General features: G+C 49.2%; 1 protein-coding gene across 1 annotated transcript in view; it reads left to right on the top strand.

Moving 5' to 3' along the window:
- Positions 1 to 14,033: 14,033 nt before the first annotated feature.
- ELP3 (elongator acetyltransferase complex subunit 3) overlaps positions 14,034 to 26,849 on the top strand; it is a 28,477-nt gene continuing 15,661 nt past the window's right edge. Inside the window, exons 1-7 of the mRNA XM_049771110.1 lie at positions 14,034 to 14,100; positions 16,612 to 16,711; positions 17,383 to 17,521; positions 17,629 to 17,699; positions 20,351 to 20,414; positions 21,229 to 21,297; positions 23,821 to 23,975. Coding sequence (XP_049627067.1) covers positions 14,082 to 14,100; positions 16,612 to 16,711; positions 17,383 to 17,521; positions 17,629 to 17,699; positions 20,351 to 20,414; positions 21,229 to 21,297; positions 23,821 to 23,975 — 617 coding nt within the window. The 5' untranslated portion in view covers positions 14,034 to 14,081. The remainder of the gene's footprint in view (positions 14,101 to 16,611; positions 16,712 to 17,382; positions 17,522 to 17,628; positions 17,700 to 20,350; positions 20,415 to 21,228; positions 21,298 to 23,820; positions 23,976 to 26,849) is intronic.

Here is a 26,849-nt window from a genome sequence, read left to right as displayed (position 1 = left end):
GCCTGTCCCCCACATGGTGCTAGATGGAGGCAGAGTGGGACCTTGTGAATCTGTGATTGATTTGCTCACAAGAACAGAGAGAAGGGGTGGAGGAAAAGCACCAGACCGAGTCCTCCTTACAACGACCCATCGATGGCCCTGCATCTCTCTGGCAGTACTGGGCACTTCTTGTATATTATCTAATTTAACCTGATCAAGCCTGGGAGGGGAAGCTTTACTGGTCTTCTCAACTTAACGAAGTGGAACTGAATCCCAGCTCTGGGACAGACTCCTGGAGAGGCATTTGTAGTTCCCTCCCAGTCCCCATCAATTCACCAACATTCCTAGGAATGTTATATTTAGGGGCCCACCCCTCAGTGCTAAGAGACTACTCCTAGGTCTTGGGTTAGGCTTAGTCCAGGTGGTGCTTGGGAGACCACATAGTGCCCAGAAAGATCCAGGGTGGTTGCATTTGAGGCCAATGTTCACTCTCTTCCTCTCTTCTTTTCCACCTTCCTCCTCTTCCTTCTCCTCCCCTCCTCTTCTTCTTCTCTTCTTCATCTTCTTTCTTCTCCTCCTCCTCTTCTCTTCTTCATCTTCTTTCTTCTCCTCTTCTTTTCTTCTTCCTCTTCCTCTTCTTCCTCCTCCTTTTTCTCCTCCTCCTCCTCCTCCTCCTCCTCCTCCTTCTGCATGGCACCCTGTGCATCTCAGTGGCACAAATGACTGAAGAGACAAACACGACGGTCCTGCCCATGAATTTCTCCACTGAGTGCAGAACCTTCAACTTCCGAACTGCCATTGGCCCCACAGCTCATCTCCCCTGGTGGGCAGAGGGGCTTTTCTTGCATGAACTACAAAACTTCATTCTGGTTTGACTTTATTTTTCTTGCCCAGACTCTTAAAGTTTTTGTTTTTGCTTTGTTTGGGGGTCATAGCTGGTGATGCTGAGGGCTAACTCCTGATTATGCTCAGGGATTCCTCCTGATGGTCCACAGAGGACCCTATGGAATGCTGGAGACCAAACTCAGGTCAGCTATATGCACAGCAAGTGCCCTGCTCACTGTCCTATCTGGAAAGATCTGGGGGCCAGGAAAGGAGGTCAAGAGACTGTGCAAAGCACCACTTGCAGGCTGCCCAGGCTTCCCCCCTCCCCGGTATCACAGGGTCTCAAAAACACAGAACCAAGGATGTGCCCCAAAGCACAGCAGGGTGTGGCCACAAAACAAAACCCAAAACAACCCAGAAAGTACAGTTCACAATGTCAGATACACTCCCATGATTATGCAACCATCACCACTAACATCCGCAGAACATTTTCCTCTTGCAAAACTGAATCAATGATTATTAAACATTAACTCCCTCCCCAGTCTCCAGGACAGCACCTCCTCCCACTTATTGACTCTGCTTTTTGTCTGTGAACCTGGCTCCTCTAGGTAACCTGCTTTTTTTCATCTGTGGTCTTACTCTACACAAAAGATATTCTTAATCATTATTTTTCTTTACTACTTTCTGTTCATTCTTGTTTTGATATGTGGGTTGGTTTGGGGGCCCCACCCAGTGATGCTCAGTGTTTATTTCTGCCTCTGGGTCCAGGAATCACTCCTGTTGAGGCTCAGAGGAACCAATGGGGTGCTAGGGACCAAATGCAGATCTATGGCACGAAAGACAAGCATTCTGCCCACTGGACTATCTCTCTGGCCCTCCTGTTGAGATTGATTTTGTGAAATAAAAATATTTTTTTAAAAATAACCTTCATCTCCTGGTGACAATAAAATGTATTGCTTTATTTTGATTGTGGGCAGAGAACATTCTGTTCATTTTGGTTATCTAGCATAACAACGTGGCATGTTCATTTATTGAGAAGGAATCACAATCCATCTAGTTAGCATGTGTTTCCGAGCTATGTACACACTTCTTTTGTTTCTTGTGAAGTAGATTTTCCCTTTCCCTTTGATTTTTTTTTTTTTCTGGCAGTACCTCCAGGGACATAGAGGTGGGGCTGGAGATTTCACTCGTACCCAGATGGGGTGGTGCTGGGACCCAGCACGCAAGGCAATCCCACTGCTAAAGCACCGTTCCTTGGAGCTCATATTTATGTCCATTCTTACACCACACCTATTACTGCTCAGGTTTATACTCCTGGCTCAGTGCTCCTGATGGTGCTCAGGGGACCCTATCTGGTGCCATAGATGGAACTTGGGTCAACCGTGTACCAGAGAAGCACCTTAACCCCAGTGCTATTTCTCCAGTTTACTAATGGCTCTTTGCTCAGGGATTACTTCTTGTAGGACTCAAGGACCATATGGGGTGAGGGGATCGAACCTGGATTGTCACATGCAAGGCAACTACCCTACCTGCTGTACTATCACTCCAACACATACCTTAAACTTTCTTTCCCTCTAGGTTTTGGGCCGGATATTTGGTATTTAATGAAGGTGTGGTATATCTACACAATGGAATACTACGTAGCCATGAGGAATGATAAAATTATGTTGTTTTCTGCATCTCAGCTGGAACTGAAGGACATCATATTATGTGAAGTGCTGGGGAACCAGTCCTGGGTAAACAGGTCAGAAATAGGGGCAATCACGAGGATTAAGAAAATAAGACATTGGACCAGAGCAATAGTGCAGTGTTACGGCGTTTGCCTTGCATGTGGACAGACCTTAGTTCGATCCCCAGTGTCCCATAAGGTCCCCTAAGCCAGGAGCTATTTCTGAGTGCATAGCCAGGAGTAACTCCTGAGTGTCACCGGGTGTGGCCCAAAAAAACAAAAATAAATAAGAACAGACTAAAGAGAAAAACAGGGAGTCAGGGGACAACCAGCCTCATGGACTGAGAGCCCTGACTGACCTTCACGTACATTATTTGCTGTTTAGAACCAATAACACAGGAGAAACAAGACTGGTGGATGTTAACAGACAGTTGCCTGTCTTGGCTCATTGACCGCAGCCAGAGTTTGGCATATTAAAAGGTCCTGAGGCAGCTAATGCAAAAGTCTCTGGATTGGAGAGGAGAGAGAGAGGGGGAGAGAGAGGGGGGGGGAGAGAGAGGAGAGAGAGAGAAGGTAAAAGAGTGATCATTGAACTCCACCAATAGGACTTTATTCCCCAAGGATGTCAGCTTTACAGTAATTAGTAACTAAGGGTCCCTAAATCACCTTATCAGCTCCTTTTCTCAGACTATCATCTCTCTAACTAAGTGTATTTATTTCCTGGATATTTATATAACCCATAATGAAGTCAGTGAGAAGGTATACATATACATATATATTTTTTTCTTTTAGGTCTTGGCCATAGTAGGTGTGAGGTAATACCTCATTATGACCTGTTTTCAGATGGTTTGTGATGTGGAAGGATTTCCTGTTTCACTTTTATGTTTTCTCCGAAGAAATTCCTGTGTAGAACCCCTTTGGTTTTCAAATGAGCTGTTTCCTGATCATGAGTTCTTGTCTCTAGATCTTGGTTCTAACCCCTTCACAGAAACATGATCTCAAACATTCTTGCCCAGCCTGTCAGTCAGTCGCCTCTGCTGTAAGCCACGGTTGCCTTGGTTGGGTTTGATGATTCGCTTTGGGTTGATGATTGGCGCTGCAATACTTGCATGTATTGCTTTAGCTTGTTTGTTGTTTTTTTTTATTTTAAATCCCCAGAAGAGGACCGAAGCGCTAGCACAGCGGTGGGGGCGGGTGTTTGCTTCTCAGGCGGCCGACCGGGACGGACCCGGGTTCGATCCCCGGCGTCCCCTAGGGTTCCCTTGCGCCTGTCAGGAGCCGTTTTTGAGTGCAGAACCCGGAGGAGGCCCTGAGTGCCGCCAGGTGTGGCCCCAACATAAATTCCCAGAAAAACTGGTAGATTATAAAGGCACTTTACTTTCTGTGTGTTTTTAGTAGATGTTTATAGATGCAGGTCTCCTACCCTGCTTGTGTTAATGTGGCTGTAGGGTGTGAGGGAGGGATCTTGTCTCAACTTGTTTTCTGGGGCTCCTACCAGCATTTCCCGAAGGGTCTTTGTGTTTCCTGTTAGGTAGGACCCAGGTCTGCATGATGTGGAGGAGAGATGGGGGGAAGGGTACAGCTTCTATTATTATCAAGTCACATCACGAGTCACACCCAAGAGGGGAGAATGATTTTGAGTGGCTGATGGAAGGATTCAGTCAGAACAGAGAGGTGTGGGGGCAAATAAGGCTGAGCACAGTGGCAGACAGGCCCAAGTCTTGCCCCTAGAAGCAGCTCTAAAGTGGGGCAATATTTCTGCCTTTGGACCCATTGTGCCATGTACAGAGGATGGAGCATCTTTGTTTCTTTCACTCTCCTAATGAAGGGTCCATGGATGTCCCAGGCCTCTGCTGAAACACGTTTTAACTTCAGTGTCCAGCTGGAAATGGAAACATCACACTACCATTGAGTCCTTCAGAGCCTGGCTGGCCTGTGTCTGAGAGGTCACTGGTGGCAGAGTGGGCATGGTGACATGGCTTCTGGGTTCCACAAAAAAACTAGAAGAAAATGTCTCAGCTTTGTTAAATAAAACCAACTCACCATGGCCTTGGCCACTTGGCCAGCTTCAGTGGGAAGTGAGGAAGAACATTCCGGGCATGCTTTGAGTGTTCAGGACAGGAAATATTATATTCACTCAACATAATAAGTCATAATAATCAAGATATTTGGGCTGCTGAGTATGCCAGAAAGAGGGAAAAAGAGGGAAAAGAAAGAAAGGCAAAATGCAGGGTGGTGGTCAGGGAAGCACAAGGGGGAGAAGAGGCAGCAGCAGGACCCACACGACCCAACCAGGCTATCCCCAGAGTTGTTCCCCTGTGGCAAAAACAGCCCCGCGGGGTCAGAGAGATGACCTGAAAGCTGAATTATAATGTGGAGATTTTCACATAGTCACCCTGGTTTTAGCACAATCATCCCCCTGCCCAGGTGTTCCAGCTCCTAAGATTCCTGGTGCTTCCAGCTCCAAAGACTTCTGGTGCTCCTAGTTCCTAAGACTCCTGGTACTCCCAGCTCCTAAGACTTCAGTGCTCCCAGCTAACATATACACAAGACCTACTTCCATGCACATGTGGGCACCTGCATTATGCATGTTATTCGTGTACACATGTCCATGGATGTGTGTGCATGGATGCCATTTTCCCATGGCTACACATGTGCCCACATGTGCCCACAGCAGCTGGATGTTTAACAATGAGGCATCATCCCACCCCCTCCAGGGTTAGAGCATCACTGTCGGAGAGTGGAAAAGTGCTTGGGAGCAAAACCAGCACTGACACACGAAAAGTAAAGGCCCAAATCAGTGGACCCCAGAACTAAGAATGAGCCCGGGACAGGCCAAGCTTTATTAGGCTGTGCTTTATTAGGTAGCCAGGGAGAGATATGGCCTGAGCCCAGGTGGGAGGTCATGACCAAAGACCCCACCCCAACGTCAGCTGCCGACTAGGCTGTGAGTGTGGTTCAGGGTAGGGGCAGGTGCAGCAGCAAGGAAAACCACAGGAGAGGGGGGAGCCCCACTAGCTGGAACCAGCATGCCTGGAGCTTAAGGGACTGCCCTAGTGACCCCAACACTCTGAGAGCTGAGGGTCCCCCAGCCTCATCCACCTTCATAGCTAAAGGTCAGGTTCTCTGTACCCAAGTGCAGAGACAATCGTAGACCCCCCCTCTTCCCACGCAGGATGTGGGTCTCAGGTCCCCCAGGATGGCCCCACCTGCAGACCTACCACCACAGAGACCATGGGGACCCCGGGGACAGACGCAGTTCCATATACCCCATGGCCTCTGGCTGTGTCTCTGTCTACACAGCAGGCTGCCAGGCATGACTCTGTTCTGCTGGTCTCTAGATCCCAAAATGGGTCTCGGGCCTCACCCCTCAAAGGATTCTTTGGAGCTGCTGAGCTGACCTCAGCCCCTGGGGTCCAGCCCCAGGTGATTCAGGCAGGGTGCCTAACTCATATGCTTAAGTCTGGATCCCCCTGATGGCAGGAGGAGATAATGGACTTGGGGAGCTCAGGAGGAGGAGCCCTTGGGAGGGGTCAGAGCCCTGGTGTCCCCCAAGCATTGACCCTAGACTTAAGTCCCGTGAGCTGAGATGAAGGTTGGAACTGTGAGGTCACAGCCAGAGTAGCCAGGTGGCCCCTAAGAACAGAATGGCAAAGGTCCAGGGAGAGGGGGCTCTATGTCCACTTCCAATTCTTGGAGCCTGTTTTCTTCCTCCTTTGGGACAAGTGGGTAAAGCCACACCTGAGAGTGCCCAGAAGCTGCTCCTGGCATAGTGCTCAGTGGCTACTCCTGGCACAGAGCTCAGAGCTCACACCCAGGCAAGTTTAGGGGGTTGTGCAGGGCCAGGGATATAACCTGGGTTCTCCACTAGGAGAATGAAAGAAACAAAGATGCTCCATCCTCTGTACATGGCTCAATGGATCCAAGAGCAGAAATCTTGCCCCACTTCAGAGCTGCTTCTTTTTTTTTGTTTTTTTGTTTTTTTGTTTTTTGGGCCACACCCGGCAATGCTCAGGGGTTACTCCTGGCTGTCTGCTCAGAAATAGCTCCTGCAGGCACGGGGGACCACATGGGACACCGGGATTCGAACCAACCACCTTTGGTCCTGGATCGGCTGCTTGCAAGGCAAACACCGCTGTGCTATCTCTCTGGGCCCCAGAGCTGCTTCTTAAAGCAGGAGCTCAGCCCTCCAACCCTCTCCCTGCTCGTCCTCCAGATGCTTCTGGAAGCTTCCAGGGGACCCAGACTGCTCCATCTCTGCAGCCCCTCCTCCCCCCCGGGCACCTCTGCAGAGACCCCCACTTAATTATCACATAGGGCATGTAGATCCCTCTGCCATGTCCAGATCTGAGTCCCAGGGAGGCACAGGTGGACTGTGGGGAGAGGGAGAAAGCCTCCTGTCCCACCCAGCCTGGGCTGCCTTGCACAGGCGTCACCTCTGGTGTCAGGAGTGCAGTGGCTTCGTGCCCTTTCCAGCCTCTTCTCCTGCAGTGCCTGTTTCACAGCCTCCACATGCAGCATCAGAGCTGAGGAGGTGGCCCGGCTGACTTTGGGGAGAGAGCAAGGTGTGAGGGTGACAGATGTAGCGCCAGGGGCAGGGGACACAGGGAGGAGAGTGACCCAAGTGACTGTGCCAGGAGAGGCATCTGATCTTCGGCAACTTCCTTCCAGGAGCCAGACACATTCAGCCCATCTCTCAGATCAGAGAGAGAGAAGCATGAGTCCCAGGATACACATCACATAGGGTCAGAATCAGGCCTTGGGAGCAGTGGAACTGAAAGTCCTGCCCATGCCAGGCTGGGGGTGAAACCAGCATCTCCCAGGAGAGGTGGAGAAAGTCCTTGCTGGCTGGCCAAGAGGAAGGAGGGGACAGCATGAAGATCTGGGGGTGGGGTGGGTAGGAGTGCCCTTGGGAATTTAGAGTTTACCCCAGAGAAGGGATGGAGTAATAGCATAGCAGGGAGGGCATTGGCTTTGCACACTGCTGACCAGGTTTGATCTTCGGCATCTCATATCATCCCCCAAACCTGCCAGGAGCAATTTCTGAGCAAAGAGCCAGGAGAAATCCCTGAGCATTGCCGGATGTGGCCCAAATATTAAAAAAGAAAAGAAGGATGCCGGGGAGAGAGGTCAGATGTTAAGGTGTTTGATCCTGGGTAGCATTAATGGTCCTGCAAACACTGCCAGGAGTGAACCCTGAGCACAGAGCCAGGAGTGAGCCCCAGGCACTGCGAGGTGTGGCCCCCAAACCCAAACCAAGAGAAGGTTGGCAAAAAATCTTAGGCACAAAACCGGGCACAAAGAGCAGGGACTGTGCCCCAGGGCTCACCACGTTCCTTGCAACTTTGTCTGCTAATAAACCAGAACATTTTGCAAGTTTATTCTACAGAAAAGACGCTTCAGATTTTTTTCTTCCATTTCTGAAGACAAGAAAAAATGGCCTGGCAGGGAGCCCCCTCCTGCCTTGGCTTCAGCCCCTAGAGGGGGGAGTATTTTTATATCCCATCCTGGCTGGAGCCTGAACCTCAGCCCTGTTATTCCTGTGCATTCTGGAACCTTCCCTTGCTCTTCCCGCATGTGATGCGGAATTATCCTTGGATAGAACCTCTGGGGTGGGCGGGAGACAATCCCTCCCCCAGAAAACCACAGTTTCTGTGAGGTGTCACTGCTGAAACCTGATCCCAACAGCCCCAAAAGAAACTCTAGAGAGCCAGTCCTGTGGTTTGGGGTTCAGTTGATCTCGAGCCCAGAACTGCCCTCCAAGGTTCTCTGCTAGGTCATGGCCGAGTCAGCCTGGGGCCACCCAGATGAGGGCCCCCTGGACAGTTCTTTCTGTATGGTCCTGGTTTATCCCTCTGAGTGGGCTCAGCTCTCCTCACCTTTCCCAGCACTCAAGGGCTGTAGGCCCATTTCCTGCCCCCAGGTCTTCTGGAGAAAGGACTGCTGCCTCCCAGAAGCCTGCCTGGGTGTTCCACATCTCCAATGACATAGAGGTACCTGGAATCGGGTAGCCCTCAGGTGTGCTGGGATCTTTTTCCTAGAGAAAGAGTCAGTGTGTGCCAATGTGACTGACAGTTACCACAGTAAGAATGATGGGAAATGCTGTTCACTGCGTGTGTTTACTGTGTGTTTTCACTGTGTGTTTACTGTGTGTTCACTGTGTGTGTTCCTTGTGTGTTCACTGTAAATCACTGTGTTCTCTGAGGTTGACTGTGCTTCCACTCGACATTCATTATGACCACATATCAGCTCAGTGTGGGTGGGATGACTCCATTTGAAGAGCTATGAAGTTGCCCTTAGCAAGGTATTCAGGGAACAGAGGTTCTGGGACTTGAACCCAAGGCCACACCACAAGTCAGTGCTCTCCTGTTGACCACAGTCCCAACCCTTTGAAACAAGAGCAGAGCACAGATCCAAGAAGCACCGTCGCCCCTTGTCCTTCTCACAATGTTACAGTGCTGGGACTAATTTTTGTCCCTGAAGGAACAGCGCAAGTTGGTGTGTGGGGTGGGGGGGTCCAGACTCCAGACCTCTCAACCTCCTTCAACTCCACTTCCTCCACACAGTTACCTTTGTGCAGAGGACCAGCCTGAAAATGCACATAAGGCACACACAGGTCAGGGTGTGAGCTGCTGGAAAGTCTGAATACTAAAGAAATGTGGAGCAGTAGCCCAGCGGGAAGGGCATCTGCCTTACATGTAGCCAACCCAGGTTCGATCCCCAGCACTCCTTATGGACCCCTGAACACCACCAGGAAAGACCTCTGACCTCCCCCCAAAAAAAAAAGAAAGAAAAGAAAATAAGGGGGACAGAAAGATAGCACAGCAGTAGGGCATTTGCCTTGCACATGGCAGACCCAGGATGGACCTGGGTTATATTCCTGGCATCCCATATGGTCTCTCGCAAGCCTGCTAGGAGTGATTTCTGAGTGCAGAGCCAGGAGTAACCTCTGAGCGCCACTGGGTATGACCTAAAAACGAAAACAAAAGAATGTATAAAAACACTTGGACTTCATCTTGCATGTCTATTCCTGTCAGCAAAGGGCCCACTCATCCTACCTTACCTCTGACCTCTCACAGTTCGAGGCCCCTAATTGTTGCTTTAAATACAGCAAAGAGGGCAGAGGGCTGGAGAGATAGGGCAGGGGCAAGGCATATGGTGAAGGAGCTGTGTTTTGCACATGACTGATCCCAGTTTCAGTCTGGGAGCCCATACAATCCCCTGAACCAGGAGTCATCCTGGATCACTGCAGTATGTAGCCCACCCTCCAACCCCAAGATCAACATTAGCACATTGGCTTTCAGTCATGGTCGAAGCTACAAAAATTAAACCTAGCACTCAATAAACACTAGTGTCCCCTTGGGAGGGGGATTTAATTCTAGTGTGCCCAGTGCAAATCACATCCCTCCTCCATGTCCTGGGGACCCCTGAGATCACTCGAGCCTCCACCTGCAATTAGACCAGATGTTTCTAGAAAAGAAGGTAGTGAGAAGAGGGGGCTTTTGTGCAACCCCCATCAGGAAGGCATGAGCCAGTGCCAGCAACATTGGGCTTAGCAAGAAGGTGGAGGTTCATCCATGCCAGGACCCTGGGCTTGCTTTGTGGGGGAGAAGAGACACTCACTAGATTTTGGGGCTAAGCAGGAAATCTGTTTTTAGGCAGGAGCAGTGGAACCAGGCCTGGAGTTTATCTCAGAGGTGCTTCCGCTCAGTGTTTTGAAGCCTAGTTTTGCTGTTAAGGCTGATTTACACGAATATGAGCTGAGTCCAGGGGTAGCACCTTTGCAGTGAGACTCAGCATTTTTAGCCAACTCTGGGGGCTGCCAAAAAGGGGCTACCTGTTTATGACTGTTTGTGACTTTGAACAAGGCCCTGCTCCTTCCCTAGTCCTTCCTCTGGCTGTGACAGCTTCAAAGGGGCCACAAGTGACAATGCCAAGGCTGGTAGGACTATGCTGGGCAGTGCTGGGGATAGAACTCAGGGCCTCGGACATGCTCAACACATGCTCGAACCACTTGAGCAATCTTTATTTTGTTTTGGAGCCATGCCTGGCAGTGCTCAGGAGTTACTTCTGGTGTTGCTCAGGAAGCTCTATAGGATGCCAAGGATGGAACCCGGGTCAACTGCATGCAAGGCAAACACCCTTCCCACTGTGCTATGACTTCAGACCCTCAAACTCAGGTATCTGACCCATGTAAAATGAAAGTGAAAACTGAGGAGGATGGTGAGTACCCTGGTTCTATCTCTGTATCGTCCTCTTCATTTTCCTGAAAATCTCAAATCTATTTCTAAAAAAATCAGTGGTTTGCCTTGCATGCAGCTGACCCGGGTTCAATCTCCGGCATTCCCTAGGGTCCCCTGAGCCTGCCAGGAGTAATTTCTGAGAGCAGAGTCAGGAGTAAGCCCTGAGTGCCTCCAAATATGATCCAAAAAGCTACATAAATAAATAAATAAATAAATAAATAAATAAATAAATAAATAAGTGGCAGCAAAGGATGACCAGAAAAGCAGCTTATCCAACATGGCCCTTTCTTTTTTCTGTTTTTGTTTTTTGTTTTTTTGTTTTGGGGTCACACCTGGCGGTGCTCAGGGGTTACTCCTGGCTGTCTGCTCAGAAATAGCTCCTGACAGGCACGGGGGACCATATGGGACACTGGGATTCGAACCAACCACCTTTGGTCCTGGATCGGCTGCTTGCAAGGCAAACACTGCTGTGCTATCTCTCCGGGCCCTGCTTCAACTTCTGTCAAGATGGTGTGTTTGGATCTATAAGCAAGCCATAGAAATAACCAATGGAGTGTTCAGAGAGAAGAAATTAGAGTTAAATGTCATGATTCCATTGGATGTTCTCTTTGACAAAGGAAACAAACAAACAAAAATCATACTTTGTACTTTCACCTCCGTCTATTGGGGCTTGGGCTCCCTCTACTGGAGATTATTTTGCTTTACCTAAACTGTCTTTCAGCCCCTCTACCAGTAGACAAATGGGACTTTAATTTCCAAAACATTAGGGTAATTTGGTTTCTCAAATGAATCACACAGAAGAGTTACTAACCGAGCAGAAAAAGACATTAAATCGTTTATGAAAAATGGAACTGACCACTTCAGTTATTATTGGTTTGACAGATTTATGCTGGGTGTTGCTCTGGCAGATTTCTCAGGGAAGGATAAATGAGATCTTTAAAAAAAAATAGTTTACCATTTTCCCATGTTATGTGTAAGCTAAAAAACCAAATAAACTGTATCTCATATTTATTTAATTTTGATGTTTTATTTTCACATTTACCATGTGGTTTTATGCCCCTGAACCTCTGTTAATGCTCCAAATTCCCCTTTCTCCTCCCCTCTGCCCTCCCTACTTTGCATCTTTAACTCTCAGTTCTCTTAGGAATATATCTGGGTTTGCCTCCATTGGGCATTGTCTGTTCTCTTATTTATTCAGGCTTGGCATGTAAGTGAGACTGATCAGCATTTGTTCTTTTTTTTTTTTTTTTTTTTTTGGTTTGTTTTTTTGGGCCACACCCGGAGGTGCTCAGGGGTTACTCCTGGCTGTCTGCTCAGAAATAGCTCCTGGCAGGCACGGGGGACTATATGGAATACCGGGACTCGAACCAACCACCTTAGGTCCTGGATCGGCTGCTTGCAAAGCAAACACCGCTGTGCTATCTCTCCGGGCCCTGTTCTTTTCTTTCCAATTCCCTTTATGTAGCTTGACACCCTCAGGTTCTACTCACTTGCACATTTTCCTCTTTTCTCATAGTCATTCCATATTTCACAGAATATGCAGACCAGTTTCCTTTCCTGCTCACTTGTTGTTGGGTATTTGGGGACATTTCCAGTACTTGACTACTGTGAATAATTCTCAGTGAGCATATGTACATTCAAGTGGGTATATGCCCTTTTGAATCATATCTGAATTCAGATTCATATTCTGAATGAGTGCATTCTTACTAAGAAGTGCTAAATTCCTTAATACCTAAAATAAATTTTACATGTTTTGGAGGTGAAGGTGGTGGTCCTGGAGATTAAACCATGAGCCTCAAGCTTGCTTTCACTGAGGTATACCCCCAGTTCTTACTTCTGGCACATTTTAAAAGCAGCCTGGTTTCTTCATGATGGTCCTCAACACCTCATTGTTAGACTTGTCCAAAGTTGGGGAAAACAACTAGACTGACCACCACAGAGCCCATAGGACATGGGCACAGTGAAAGAGGACAATGATGCACTCCTGCATCCAAGTGGCAACATACCACCTGCCAGCCTGTTAAGGGGAGGTGCCACATGTCCTTCAAATACGAAACTCCTCTCTGCTGTCCCAGACGTGCCCCCTCTACTACTACTACTCTCTAGGTATCTTCCCTTCTCTGAACATTCAAATTTTCACTCTTTGCTGGATCAGTCCCACTGGGATGACAAACTTGCTGTTCTTGATTATATTTAAAAAAAATGTCCTGGTCTGGAGAGATAGCATGGAGGTAGACTCTACCTCCATGCTGGTAGAGCGTTTGCCTTGCATGCAGAAGGACGGTAGTTCAAATTCCGGCATCCCATATGGTCCCCGAGCCTGCCAGGAGCGATTTCTGAGCATAGAGCCAGGAATAACCCCTGAGAGCTGCCTGGTGTGTCCCAAAAAACAAAAAGTCCCCTTTCCCCTATTTTTCCCATCTTTTACTTCAATTTTTCTGTTCTTTGTGGTTCTATGCTGAACTGTCACTTCTGGTGGGGCATTGGGGATCCCCAAGTCTCTGCCTGCAAGTGTACCCCACAGTGTATCTCTCTGGTCCTCATTAGGAGATTTTTAACGTGCATCCGAGTTTGGAATTAATCCAGAGGCTTGGGCTTAACAGCCATACAGTCAGCAGGAAAATCTGGTTGCATTCCACGAAGTGACTGAGAGCCTTGAGCTTCCTTCGCACAACACATTATAAAATCTTCCTTACACAGACTGGAGGAAGACAAGTCCACATTCCTACCTTATCTGAAGCAAAACAGATGTGCAGAAGCAAATGCAGCGCTTAGCACATCCTGGCAAGCTTGTGACTTACATCAAGCTTTCTTCTACTTTGGCGGTCTAATTTCTGGCGGGCTAAGTCTTGCTACCCAGCCAGGAATATTCCTGTTCAATGCTAATTGCTATTTTGCAGGACTGTGCTGTTTCTCAACCTTTCATCCGCACGTCTGGGTGATGACCAGGACCAGTGTCTTCAAATGCAACTGCAAAAGGGACAGTAGGGACAGTAAGAGACAGTAGCAGTTTTAAAACAACGGGGGGAAGACGCTTCTCAGGAACAAAAAGACCTTTTACGCATTAAAGACAAAACGCGTTCCGAGTCTGCACCGCAAGTCCGAGTTTCCCCGAGCTCAGTTGGTTCTGTGCTTGGTTCTGCAGCCGCCCTCTGGCACTCAGGTAGCATCCTCAGTCAAGCACAGCATCTCCCGTTGCCCCGGGAGACGCCGCAGCCAATGAGAAGCGGCGGCGGCGCGCGGGGGCTTCTGGGAGCCGCGTCGCGACAACCGGAGCGTCTTTTTTTACGCCGAGCCGCGCGCTTTACGGCCGTGGACTGGCCCCGTGATCCGAGCTGGTGGCTGCGCTGGCGCTGGAGGCAAAAATGAAGCAGAAACGAAAAGGTGCGGAAAGAAGGGAGAGCAAAGCGGAACGGAGGGTATCAGGGCTGGTCGGTCAGAGGCGAGCCGCTCCGCTGCTGCCCGCGTGAATGTCCTGCTGCGTTTGCCCCGCGCGCTCCTGCCTCCCCACCCCCCACCCCACCCCTGGGCATCCCTTGCTGGGCTCGGGGAGCTCTGGGGAGCACTTGTTCTCACGCGTTCTCGGCTACCGAAATGTTAGCAAATTTAGGACGCATTTTAATTTAATTGCTCTAATTCCCGGGTTTTAAAGAAAAATAAAAAAGTAAAGCCAAGATGATAATGATGATGATGATGGTCGTGGTGACATTTAGCAGACGAGTTCTGCCATTCTTTGCATTGCATTAGCTTACTTCTTGTGACCCGATCTCCGGATACTTGGTCTTCTCAGTCCTCCGTCATCAGTAGCTCAATTGATCTGAACCAGTCCTGCGAGCCTGAGGACTAGATCTTCTCATAGCATCTACTTTTCTCTTTGCCCACCCCCTCAGTTGAGCAGTCTGAGAAGGCCCACAAGGGCTTGACAGAAATTGTTCCTATTTCTTGAATCTTTCCTAATAATTTTGAAGTCCATCATCTCTATTTTACAGGAAAACTGAAAACCAAAGAATTATGTTTCCAGCCTGCAATTAGGGATTGAGAGCAGAACTAGTTAAGTCGAGCTGACTCTAGGGTCTCCTGGGTCTCCTCCCCTGAAAAAATGACCATAAGAAATGTAAATTTCGGGGCCAGAGAGATAGCATGGAGGTAAGGCGTTTGCCTTTTATGCAGGAGGTTGGTGGTTCGAATCCCAGCATCCCATATGGTCCCCTGTGCCTGCCAGGGGCGATTTCTGAGCAAAGAGCCAGAAGTAACCCCTGAGCACTGCCAGGTGTGATCCAAAAACCAAAAAAAAAAAAAAAAAAGAAGTAAATCTCAGGTCTGAGAAATAGCCCAAAGGACTAGAACTTGTATCTTGCATGCCCAAGACTCCCCAGTTCAGTCACCAAACCACATGCCCTGTCCCCAACTGAGTGTGACCCTAATGCCTACCCCCTCCCCCCCCCAGCAATGCCTCAGATGCTAATGACTACAGGGACCTTTGGGCTAGCATCTTCAGCTGACATGTCATTATCACTGACATACTTCCACCACTACCCCTATCCCAGGCTCCATACGTACTGCATAGGAAACCTTCCCATCCCCAAAACGGAAAAATGCAAACTCCTCTTTTTTTTTTTTTTTTTTGCAAATTCCTTTCTTAACTGTCATGCCTCTGTACATCTGCTGCTTCTGGTCCAATCAGTGTCCCCAGGTTTCTTTTTGTGGCCTCTGCTTTCCCAGGCTCCAGACTCCAAAGGCCCCAAAGTCACGCTTTATCTCTTCTCTGTTCACCAGGTGCCATTTGTCTTTGTTCTTGTTCATACTTGAAATGGCTTGGGAGTTTATTTATTTTGGGATTTGGGGTCTCACCTGGTGATGCTTAGGGCTTTTCAGTAATTATTCCTGGCAGTGCACGGGGCACCATATAGAATGTAGGGACTAAAACCCAGGTCTTCTGTGTGCAAGACAAGTGCCTATGTGCTGTAGCTCTCCTCACCTCCTGGGATCACTCTTGGTGGTACTGGGGACTATATGGGAGGTTGGGGATAGAACTTGGCTCCATTATGAGCCAGGCTAGTCCCATTCCTCTGTACTAGTTCTCTGGCCTCTTGACAGCTGTCATTTCTGTTCTGAGAATCAGATGTAACTGAGCATTCAGAAGTCCTCAAACTTATCGGAGAGGTAGAACAGCGGTGTTTGCCTTGCAAGCAACCGACCCAGGACCTAAGGTGGTTGATTCGAATCCCGGTGTCCCATATGGTCCCCCATGCCTGCCAGGAGCTATTTCTGAGCAGACAGCCAGTTGTAACCCCTGAGCGCCGCCGGGTGTGGCCCAAAAGACACACACACAGAAAAAAAAAAAAGGTCCTCAAACTTCAAAGTGTTCTGCAAATATCAGTCATTGCAACCCTGGACATAAAGAGAAGCTATTTGAATGGCTCTGGTCCTTTCCCAGCATACCTTTCTCCTTCCTTTATCGATCTTTCTTGTGATCCGAGTCTCACATGAATGCATCCCATGTTTCAGTGAAGCTGGGTCTATTGAAATTAGCAATAACAAAAGGTGCCCAAATTTTCAGCTCTTTAACAGTGGCAAGTTTTAGGAACTTGCAGGCCCAGAGAGATAGCACAGCGGCGTTTGCCTTGCAAGCAGCCGATCCAGGACCAAAGGTGGTTGGTTCAAATCCCGGTGTCCCATATGGTCCCCCGTGCCTGCCAGGAGCTATTTCTGAGCAGACAGCCAGGAGTAACCCCTGAGCACCGCCGGGTGTGGCCCAAAAACCAAAAAAAAAAAAAAGTTTTAGGAACTTGCACTTTTGCTCTAGTCCAGTTGGGGTGATTTTGGAAGAAAAGCAGCTCCTCTGTGAGTCTTTACTGAAAGGTGCAATTTTCACATATTCCATATCCCTGTCAGGTGATGTCAGCCCTGCGGAGTTGATGATGCGGACCATCGGCGACGTCATCCAGCAACTGATTGAGGCCCAGGAGCAGGGCAAGGACATTGATCTCAACAAGTAAGTGGATTTGGGGCCTGGGCTTCTCAGTGGGAGGTTTCTTAGGAGATGATCAAACAAGCATTTTCTTGCCTCCATTGGTGTGAAGTGGGGAACAAATGTGTTTTTTCACTCTCACCGTTCCTTGTTCATGACTAGATTCTGACCTAGTGGGTTTGGAATGTTCCTCGGACAACCCCTGTGCTCTAGTCACTGACTGGCAAGTTCTGCTGCCCTGCTCAAGTCTCAGGAGCCATTGGGTCAGCTCCATCTTCCCTGAGCATTTTTTGGGGGTCTGCCTTGAGTGAGCAATGGCTGAGGAGCTGGAGTGGTGGTACTAGCATTGGACAGGGCCAGCTGTGTGCCATACTTCTGCCTTAACCCTGGACTCCGGAGTTTCGGTTGGTTTACGGGCAGCACTGGCATGTGACCCATGCCTCAATCATGCCAAGTTCTTTCTCTGCACCCTGGCAGTCAGGCATGTTTTCCATCTGCAGACAGGGCCGGCATGATCAGAGTCCATGTCATATTTTGTGTCTGTTTGGGGGATACTCACAGCAGTGTTCAGGGCTTACTCCTGGCAGGGCTCAGGCATGCTGTGAGGTACCATGGTTGAGCCCAGGCGCTTAGTGCAGGCCTCCCTGTGCTGTGGAGGTACTGCCCACATGGTTACACCTCTCTTTTCCCCTCAGGGTGAAGACCAGGACGGCTGCCAAGTATGGGCTCTCAGCACAGCCGCGCCTGGTGGACATCATTGCTGCTGTCCCGCCGCAGTACCGGAAGGTCTTAGTCCCCAAGCTCAAGGCAAAGCCCATCAGAACAGCCAGCGGGGTGAGTGCCGGGGCCCATGGCCAGCACCCGGGGGGTGGGAAGAGAGAGAGTTTGAGAGATTGAGTATCCCAGCAATTTGTGCCCTGACTCTTATCCATCCCTCCCAGATTGCTGTTGTGGCCGTGATGTGCAAACCCCACCGATGTCCACACATCAGCTTCACGGGAAATATATGCGTGTAAGTACCACACCAGTGTGTGTGTGTGTGTGTGTGTGTGTGTGTGTGTGTGTGTGTGTGTGTGTGTGTAAATGAGGATGTAGAAGTCACTGGTGGGGTCGGATCTCAGGTGAGTAGAACACTCACAAAGAAGCTTCCACTAACTACTTCAGGAGAGTAACTGCGTTTATTATAGGTGGGAAATGGATATTTATATTAGGAAGAGGAAGGTGTGGACTCTGTCAGCCAATCAGTAGAATGCAAGGGGATTGTGTGCTTCTGTGTTGGGGAAGACAGGGTAAGGGGATTAGGGAAATCAGGGTGTGCTCTAGATGTTAAAATAGGGTGTTTGCTGGGGCCGGAGAGATAGCATGGAGGTAAGACGTTTGCCTTTCATGCAGAAGGTCAGTGGTTCGAATCCCGGCATCCCATATGGTCCCCCGAGCGCTGCCTGGTGTGGCCCAAAAACGGAAAAACAACAACAACAAAAAACAAAAATGGGGTATTTGCTTAATGTGATTACCTATGTGTGTGCATGTGCGTTGGGGTCTCACTCAGCTGTAAGTTTGCTGGAGCATGCACACTGGTCTTCCCTAAAGGCTTTGGCCCATTCCCAAGCAACTTCTATAAAGTGGGGACCAAGGGATAAGATGTTTTGGTGCTGAAAAAAAATGGCATGTGATGGTTCACATCTGGAGCCCTTTGAACTGGGACTCTTTACTTTCAGAAAATGGGCTAGATGGATGGGCACTGCTGTCCACACTCTGGGACGTTCAGAAAATGGGAGGTTGTGGGCCAGAACCATGTGATGGTTCACATCTGGAGCCCTTTGAACTGGAACTCTTTTCTTTCAGAAAATCGGCTAGATAGATGGGCACTGATGTTCACGCTCTGGGATGTTCAGAAAATGGGAGGTTGTGGGCCGGAACCAGAGCATAATGAGGAGGGCACTTGCGCTGCTGTAGCCAACCTAAGGTTTAATCTCTGGCATTTCATATGGTCCCCAAGCATTAGGAGTGATTCCTGAGTACAGAGCCAGGGGAAATCCCTGAGCTCTGCCAGATGTGTTCACCTATAAAAAACACTTAAATAGTTCCCCTATATAGTGAAAATGGTTTATATAACTTAATGCTCAGCATGCTATTAATTTACTAAATGAAAAGTGGAAATGATGAGATTTGCTATAAGTCCCAGTATCCAAATTTTGAAATGAATTTGGATCAGAACAGTAGCAGAAGGTTGTCATCAGAAATAACCCTTAAAGGGGGTTCCTTTGAGGGCTGGGGTGCTAATTGAATGGCTGAGCATGGGAGACCCTGAGTTTGGTCCCCCTCCCCTAATACCTATAGGAAAGTTATCTTATCAGAATAAGGCTTATCAGAATAAATCACTAGGGTCTTAAATTTGGCTTTTTGGGACAGACAAGAAGACTCCAGGATTAAGATCTTGATCCTATTTATTTGATTTTTTTAACTTAATTTGGTGGAGGGGGGTGCATACCCAGCGGTACTCAGGAGTTATTCCTGGCTCTTGCTCCAGAATCTCTCCTGGCAGTGCTCTGGGGATGCTATGGGATTGAACCTTTGAACCCGGGTCGACCGTGTGCAAAGCAGTGCCCTCCCTCTTATTATCCTTCAATCCTTTCTTCATCCTATTTAATGAGAGAAGTAGGGACAATCCAAACTCCAGGAAACCCAGACACCTGTCATTTACCCCTAAAACTTCTGAGGGCTGTAGGGGTGTGTAGCATGAAATAATTAACGATGAGGCTGGATGGTGGAGGATACCATCCAGCCCACATGGCTCTGCAACCTCCATGCAGCCGGCGAGTTCCAGGCCCAGGTGAAATCACTCACACGCAGGCTTCAGGAAGAATCATCTTTATTTATGCCCTAGCCACCACAGGTGTGTGGCCTATGTCAACCTTTTAAGCATTCAGCTATATTTTGCTAGCCCTGCATCTTATCTCCTGTTAGCCATCTTCCCTTTGGGCTCCATGCGGCCCAAAGATCCAAAAGCCAGGAAGCCAAGCCGGGCCAAGAGAGAAACGGCAAAAAAGGCAAAGAGCCAAAAGCCCGAATTCCCTTGGTCCCAGCCTTATCTACCTTTTTCCAAACCCCTCCCAGGAATGGGAGGTCTTGCAGGTAGGGTCACACCTATTATCCGGTTAAGACCCCTCCCAGAAATGGGTGGGTCTTAGGGTACACCACAGGGGTGGCCAAGGGTAAAGGTGTTTGCCTTGTGTGCAGTTGGCCCCAGTCTGATCCCCTGCCACTACCCTCTAGACTCCTGAACTGTGACAGGTGCAGTCCAGGAGCCCTCGACCCCAGCTCTGTTGGGGGGCACCCTGGGAAAATCTCCCCTCATCTCTGGGCCCTGCATTGAACTGCCTCATTGGTTGAAGCATCTGGGAGGGGCCCCCAGGCTTCCTGAGCACTGCCGGGCAACCTTCCCCCACCCCTTCCAAACCACATCACCTCTAACAAGGCAGTGGCTGCCACATTACAGAACTGCCCCATCTCTATTCTTCTCTGCTGTTCCTTTGGCGGCTTCTGTCCAGGTCCAAAATGAAGCTTGTTCAGGCTCAGGGTTTCCTGGGACATCCCCGGCCTCATGTCCAAGGCTAAGCCTGGACTTCTATGTGTGACGCCAGTTCCTATTCCTGTTGCCAGGTACTGCCCCGGCGGACCCGATTCTGACTTCGAGTATTCCACCCAGTCATACACTGGCTACGAGGTACGGGCACATCAGGGGTGCAGGGCAGCGACTGGGCATCAGGCCCCAACAGGTGCCCAACAGCAGCCTGTGAGGCCCAAAGGGGTATGGTGAGAGTCAGCCTTACTCTGGTCCTACAAGCCCCCTCGTCATCCTCCCTAGAGCTCTCCTGCCTCTCCCTGGTTCTAGTGGGTCTTTTTGCTGATGAGGTCCCTCAGTGAAAGGCTCCTTCTTTGTCTCCTGCCCCCCCCCCCCACTTTCTGTGCCAGGATCCCACAGCTTATGCTCAGCATGAGCTCTGCAGGGTGCCCTGCAGAGGCACCCACTGAACGGTGGACACAGACCCATACCCACACATGCTCCTTCTTGCTCCCACACGGGCCCCTCAGAACCTTGCGTCTGGCCGCCTCACTTTTGCCCTGTCCCCCTCCCTGCAATACCCTCACCCTGTTCTTCTAGTTGTGTACCCCACCACTCACCCCAAACTGACACTGTTAGTTTTCACCTATGTCTCCTTGGAATGGAATGTTCTGGGGAAAGGCAGCCAGATGCCCCCCAGGTGGGAGATGCTGCCTTTGAGAACATTTTGTTCGTTCGTTTGTTTTATTTTTTGGCCACACCTTGGCATGATCTATGCTCAGAAATCACTCCTGGCTGGCTCAGGGGACCCTATGGGATGCAAGAGTTTGAAGTTGGGTCAGTTGCATGCAAGGCAAATGCCCTTCCTGCTGTGCTATCACTCTGGCCCCTGGGGTTATTTTTACTGCAGCCTTTTCGAAACAACCTGTATCCTTAATGCAGTGGGAATATTGGGTATTTTCTCTTCTCCTCGTAGCCTACTTCCATGCGAGCAATCCGTGCCCGATACGACCCTTTCCTGCAGACCAGACACCGCCTAGAACAGGTACAAATCCGGAAGGCCCAGTGCAAGGGGGTTGCATCCCCCAGAAGTGTCAGAGGAAGAGGAGCCTTCTCTTTGGCCAGCTCTTCCTCTGTTCCTGGCGGAGGGCGGGCAGCATCTGTGGGACAAGATTCACTTTTATTTCCAGCTTGCTCGGTTTTCTTGAAGGGTTTCTGTACCTTGGAAACTTCCCCATCTTTGGATAGTAGTAGTTTGGGGCTTGATAGATAGGAGGTGGGTGGGTGAGTCTCCACTTCTGTCTGCTCTTGGTCTGTCCTTTGACAGTGCCCAGGAGAGGGTGGCTGAGACAAGAGGTGGGTGGAACAGGGAGACTCTGGGAATCGAGTTCTAGACATTTCTCAGAACTCACCCACGGCATACAGGAAATGCTGATCCACATCAGTGCCGCTGCGGTGACTTTTGCTGTCCAAGAATAACCTTAGGATGGACTTTCCTTTTCGTCAATTTTATTATATGGTGCTGTGGGTTTGGCCTCTTGGGTCCCTTTGTGTTGGTGTGTCCCAGCTGCCTCTCTGGGGTCAAGCCCACAATGGGGGACCCCACAGGTCGGACAGATTCTCATCTCCTGCTTTGCTTCCTTTCCCTCTTGAGCTGTGAAAGCTCATTCCTATTCACTTGTTCATGTTTTAACTCCTTTAAACTGTTCCAGTAAGCTGAGATGTTTCTATTGGCCCAAAAGGGCCCATTTTTGTTAGACTTGGAACTGGCAGGGCAGAGAGGCTCCATTCCCAGTACTACATGGTCCCTCCAACATGGTCAGATGTTACCCCAAAGCCCTAAGTTGAGAAAGATGCAGACCAGCAGGGATCCTTTCCTTACCTGCACACTGGGAGCACTAAGTCACAATGTAGACAGACCTGTGTTCAGTCTAGTACCAGGCCAGCCTAGTTTCCATTCCTTCTAAACAGCTTTTGGGGAGAATTCTGGCAGAGTTGATGGGCATGGTGACATTTAGGTGCACGTGTGCGTGCGTGCATGTGTGCGTGTGTGTGCGTGTGTGTGTGTGTGTGTGTGTGTGTGTGTAGGTGTGTGTCTGCATAGGTGTGCATGCGTACTCTTACGTAAACACATGTACATTAGCATTTGTCAGTCTCAGGTTATTTAAAAGACGCTTTTTGAGGCCGGAATGGTAGTGCAGTGGTAGGCCGTTTGCCTTGCACGTGACTGTCCTAGAACGAGCTGCAGTTTGATCTCCCAGCATCCCATTGGGATGCCGAATCAGGAACGATTTCTGAGTACATAGCTAGGAGTAACCCCTGATCATCAGGTGTGGCCCAAAAATAAATAAATAAATATAAATAAAAATAAAATAAAAGAGGCTTTTTGTTCATACTGAGCACAGGTGCCCTTTACGTAGGACATCCATTTGAGATCAGAAACTTCAGCAGACTGTTTTCTGAAAACTGAAAGTATTTTCATTTTGGTTTTGGGCCATATCTGGAGCTATTTAGAGGTTACTTCTGGCTCTGTCTCAGGAATCACCTGTGATGGTGCACGGGGGACCCTGTAGGATGCCAGGGATCGAACTTGGGTCAGCTGTGTGCAAGGCAGATGCCCTCCCCGCTGTGCTATCACTACAGCCCCAGAAGCTCTTTTCAACTCTGGGATATGGGGTAGTACTCGACAATGTGGAAGCCTCGTACTGCTCTATCCCCTGGAAGGAAGCATTCCTCATTTTGCTTTAGCACACTTAAGAGTTTCACTAAGGGGCCGGGCGGTGGCGCTAAAGGTAAGGTGCCTGCCTTGCCTGCGCTAGCCTTGGTCGGACTTCGGTTTGATCCCCCGGTGTCCCATATGGTCCCCCAAGCCGGAGCAACTTCTGAGCGCATAGCCAGGAGTAACCCCTGAGCGTTACCGGGTGTGGCCCAAAAACCAAAAAAAAAAAAAAAAAAGAGTTTCACTAAGCTTCACCCTTGATCAAAAATGTTGAAGTTTCCAATCTGAATTGGATGGATCTTTGTCTCCATTTGTCTTGGTTCCAGTTGTTTTGTGGAGACATTTTCATCTCCAAGTCTTACTCTAGAGTTCAGTTGGTTGATTAAAATGCACTATTCCTGAGTCCTTATTTGGACATTGTCGTATTCGACAGCCTCTGCTGCTTTTTTGAGTTATGTTTACTTAATTCTGGAGATATTGTGTATTGTTTTCATTTCTCCTTTGAGTTCTTACTTTTTGGGTTTCTTTTTTCTGTTTTCACTTTAAGTCCATGGGACTAACTGTTTCTAATTGCTTCTTTTTTTTTTTTTTTTTTTTTGTGGATCACACCCAGCAGTGCTCAGGGGTTATTCTTGGCTCCAGGCTCAGAAATTACTCCTGGCAGGCACAGGGGACCATATGGGGTGCCAGGATTCGAACCGATGACCTCCTGCATGAAAGGCAAACGCCTTACCTCCATGCTATCTCTCCGGCCCACTTCTTATTTTTCAATGATGCTGATGAAAACATTCAATTCTGCAGCACCCTGGGGGCGGGCACGGATGGTGCTGACAACTGTCTGTCTTTCAGCTGACGCAGCTCGGCCACAGCGTGGACAAAGTGGAGTTTATTGTGATGGGTGGAACGTTTATGGCTCTCCCTGAAGAATACAGAGATCATTTCATCCGGAACTTACATGATGCTTTGTCCGGACACACATCCAACAACGTCCATGAGGCTGTCAAGTAAGGAGGCCTCTTTCTTGTTTTTGGTTTATCTCTCTGGCAGTGACTTGTCAGGACTTTCTTGTCCCGTTTTCATTCCTAGTTCTTACTGTCATTTCTGTTTGCTGGAAAAGGATTACATTTTAATGAAATCTTTTTTTTTTTTTTAGGCTTTTGGTTAGGAGGGAGGTCACACCTGGCGTTGCTCAGGTTTTACTCTTGACTCTGGGCTCAGAGCTCAGTCCTGTGGGCTTAGGATCATAGGGGGTATCAGGGATTCAACATTGGTCAGTTTTATGCAGTCTACTCTGACCCTCTTTTTCAGTTGAGTTTGGGGATGGTTTTTTTGTTTGTTTGTGTTTTTGGGTCACACCTGGTGATGCTCTGGGGTCACACCTGGCTCTGTGTTCAGGACTCACTCCTGGCTTGTGCTTGGAGCTCACTCCCGGCTCTGTGCCTGGGGGTAATTCCTGGTTCTGCAGTCAGGAATCTCTCCTGGCAGGGCTCACGATGTCTGTAGTTGAGACCTGAGGATCGTAGTGAGCATCAGACCTAGCTCAGAAAGAACAGAGATATTGCAGCAGGCTCTGCCCGGGGTTGCTGGTGTGAACCAGGTTGTGTGGCTCTTTTGCACTGTGGCCTGATTGGTTCCCTCATGAGCGTGCAGGGAGAGTGTCTGGAGGTGCAGGGAGGTTCTGGCTGGTTCTAGCCGGTTCAGGCCACTGCTACCAGTGGATCAAAGGCTGCATGCCCAAGAGCTGGACACCAGCTCCAGGACTGCCCCAGCCCGACTGGTATAGCGATAACGGGGATGGTTTGGAGTGTCTGAGCTGTGGATTGTGGGGGGCAAAAGTCAGGAGCTCGGATTGGGGCTGGGTCAGGAGAGGGACTAAGATGATTCCTGGTGAGGCCATAGGGGTGATCACTGGTGTTTCCTGACTGGGAGACAGGCAGAGGGCACAGAACACCGCTGAGAGGGACAATTGGAAATGCCAAGGGTAGGTAGGTAGGTAGGCAGGTAGATGTGGTTGGCGGTGAGGTCCCCCCAGCCTCCTATGACCATGTGGGCAGCTCGCAGCCACCCCCAAAGAGCCTCAGGCCCTTCCTGGGTTCCTGTAGAGTAGGGCAGTGGTGTCTGTGTACGCACAGAGGAGGGAATGGGACACTCAGTGCCAGGCTGGTCAGCACTGAGACATGGGGCTGGGTGAGGCAGGCACAGGGGTGATTGGCATAAAATCTGGGCAAGATGGGCACAGGGTGATGAGCCCTGCTCACCTTCCCAGCACCAGGCCCAGCATGGGGTACAGGGAGGCACCCTATGAGGCTGAGCCAGTCTGGGTCCCCCCTGCAAGACTCCCGACCTTTCCTGCTGGCTTCTGTGCCATTGTTCCTGGTGCAGCAGCCACCCGCCGTGAACAAAGCTGGAATTGTGTGTCTGGCCTTGTCTCCTGTCCCTGCCACTATGTCCATCATGGCTGGACTTCCACGCTTCTCTGTCACTGCAGCAGAGATGCCCCCATGTGCTGTGGACGTTTTTGTGTCCCTAAGCAAAACCTTAGTGGGTCAGATAATCCTCACTGGGAATAAGCGGGTACACAAGGCGGACAAATATGAAATATGAAATAATGATACCACACGCAGTATGTGTGGGATCAACACCTTTCTGGCAAGAATGCGACAAATTTAATCTTCAGGCAGGGGAGTATATAAAGGGATAAAGAGGCAGTCCTAACATGAAAGGAATGTAATGTACATTGTTTGATTTTAGAACAAATACACATAGCTTTAGGTGGTTTGTAACCTTAGAATAGAATAGGTTTCAGTTAGGAGTTAGAGGATAAAAGGAAGACCTGAATTCTTACATATCAAAGAAGTTCCTGGCCCTAGGTGTCATTACTGATGTAAATTAAAGGATAGCAGGAATCCTGGTGTACTCCTGATAACAAATATTTTTAACCTGAGGGAAATAGTATTCTAGCTAGGGGCTAAGACCCACTTCCTATGACCTGGTAATAGAAAGAGAATAACACTAAAGAAAGGGATACAATAATTATACCTAGTGAAATAATCTAAATCTACACTGACCAAACCTGTTTGCAAGCAGGTATTCAAAGTGACAGGGAGAGTTTCCAAGACAGAAATCATTCTGCTTTGATGCTCAAAGGCAGGGAGAGAAGACCATTGTCTTGAAGATGTTATGTTTTGACCTGGCCTTCAGAAGTGAGAAGGCTGACAGAAAGAGAGAGCTGGCTGGACTTTACGTTGCAAATATGCTAAGCCAGCAGGGAACTTCTAGCATCTTGCTTTGGTACTGAAATTCCTTTTTGAGTGTAGAAAAGCTAAAGCCGAATTTCTGTAGTAGAAAAGAGACAAAATTCAAATAAAGAGAAAATGTAATGTCACAGTCATGTCAGAATTATAGCCAATAATCCACGCAAAGGATCAATGATTGACTTCTCTGAACGGGCCTTTTGGCAGATAATTCTTGGAAGGAAAATTAGGCACTGCACCAGGAAGGCAAAAGCCACGTCTGGTGCGTGCTTCCTTATGCGGGTGGTAACACCCATGCTCCCAAGTTTGCTGCTGCAGAGCCCTCAGGGGACCAGGACACATACTAAGGTCTCCTAACCAGCTCCTATGGTGTGGGGGTCTCTGGCTGCATGACAGGGGCCAGGCAATATTGACCCTCCTGGACTAGCTGGTCAGGGTCACAAGGGCTTCTCCCAGCTCTTGCTTAAGATTCCACCCAAGTACCCCCAGATTCAGAGAAGAAAAGTGCCTGGGAGAAGGTGGTTTCTCTTGTGGACTAAGCGTAGCTTCCTGAGCTGGCCTCCAGGGTGCACTGCTCACCACCTCAGGGATACCCAGCTCAATGTCTGCCACCAGTATCTCTGG

The sequence above is a fragment of the Suncus etruscus genome, chromosome 4 (genome assembly GCF_024139225.1).
Source record: "Suncus etruscus isolate mSunEtr1 chromosome 4, mSunEtr1.pri.cur, whole genome shotgun sequence".
NCBI classification, from domain to species: domain Eukaryota; kingdom Metazoa; phylum Chordata; class Mammalia; order Eulipotyphla; family Soricidae; genus Suncus; species Suncus etruscus.
Note: the sequence above shows the minus strand (reverse complement) of the source record. Positions and strands in the feature narration are given on the sequence as shown.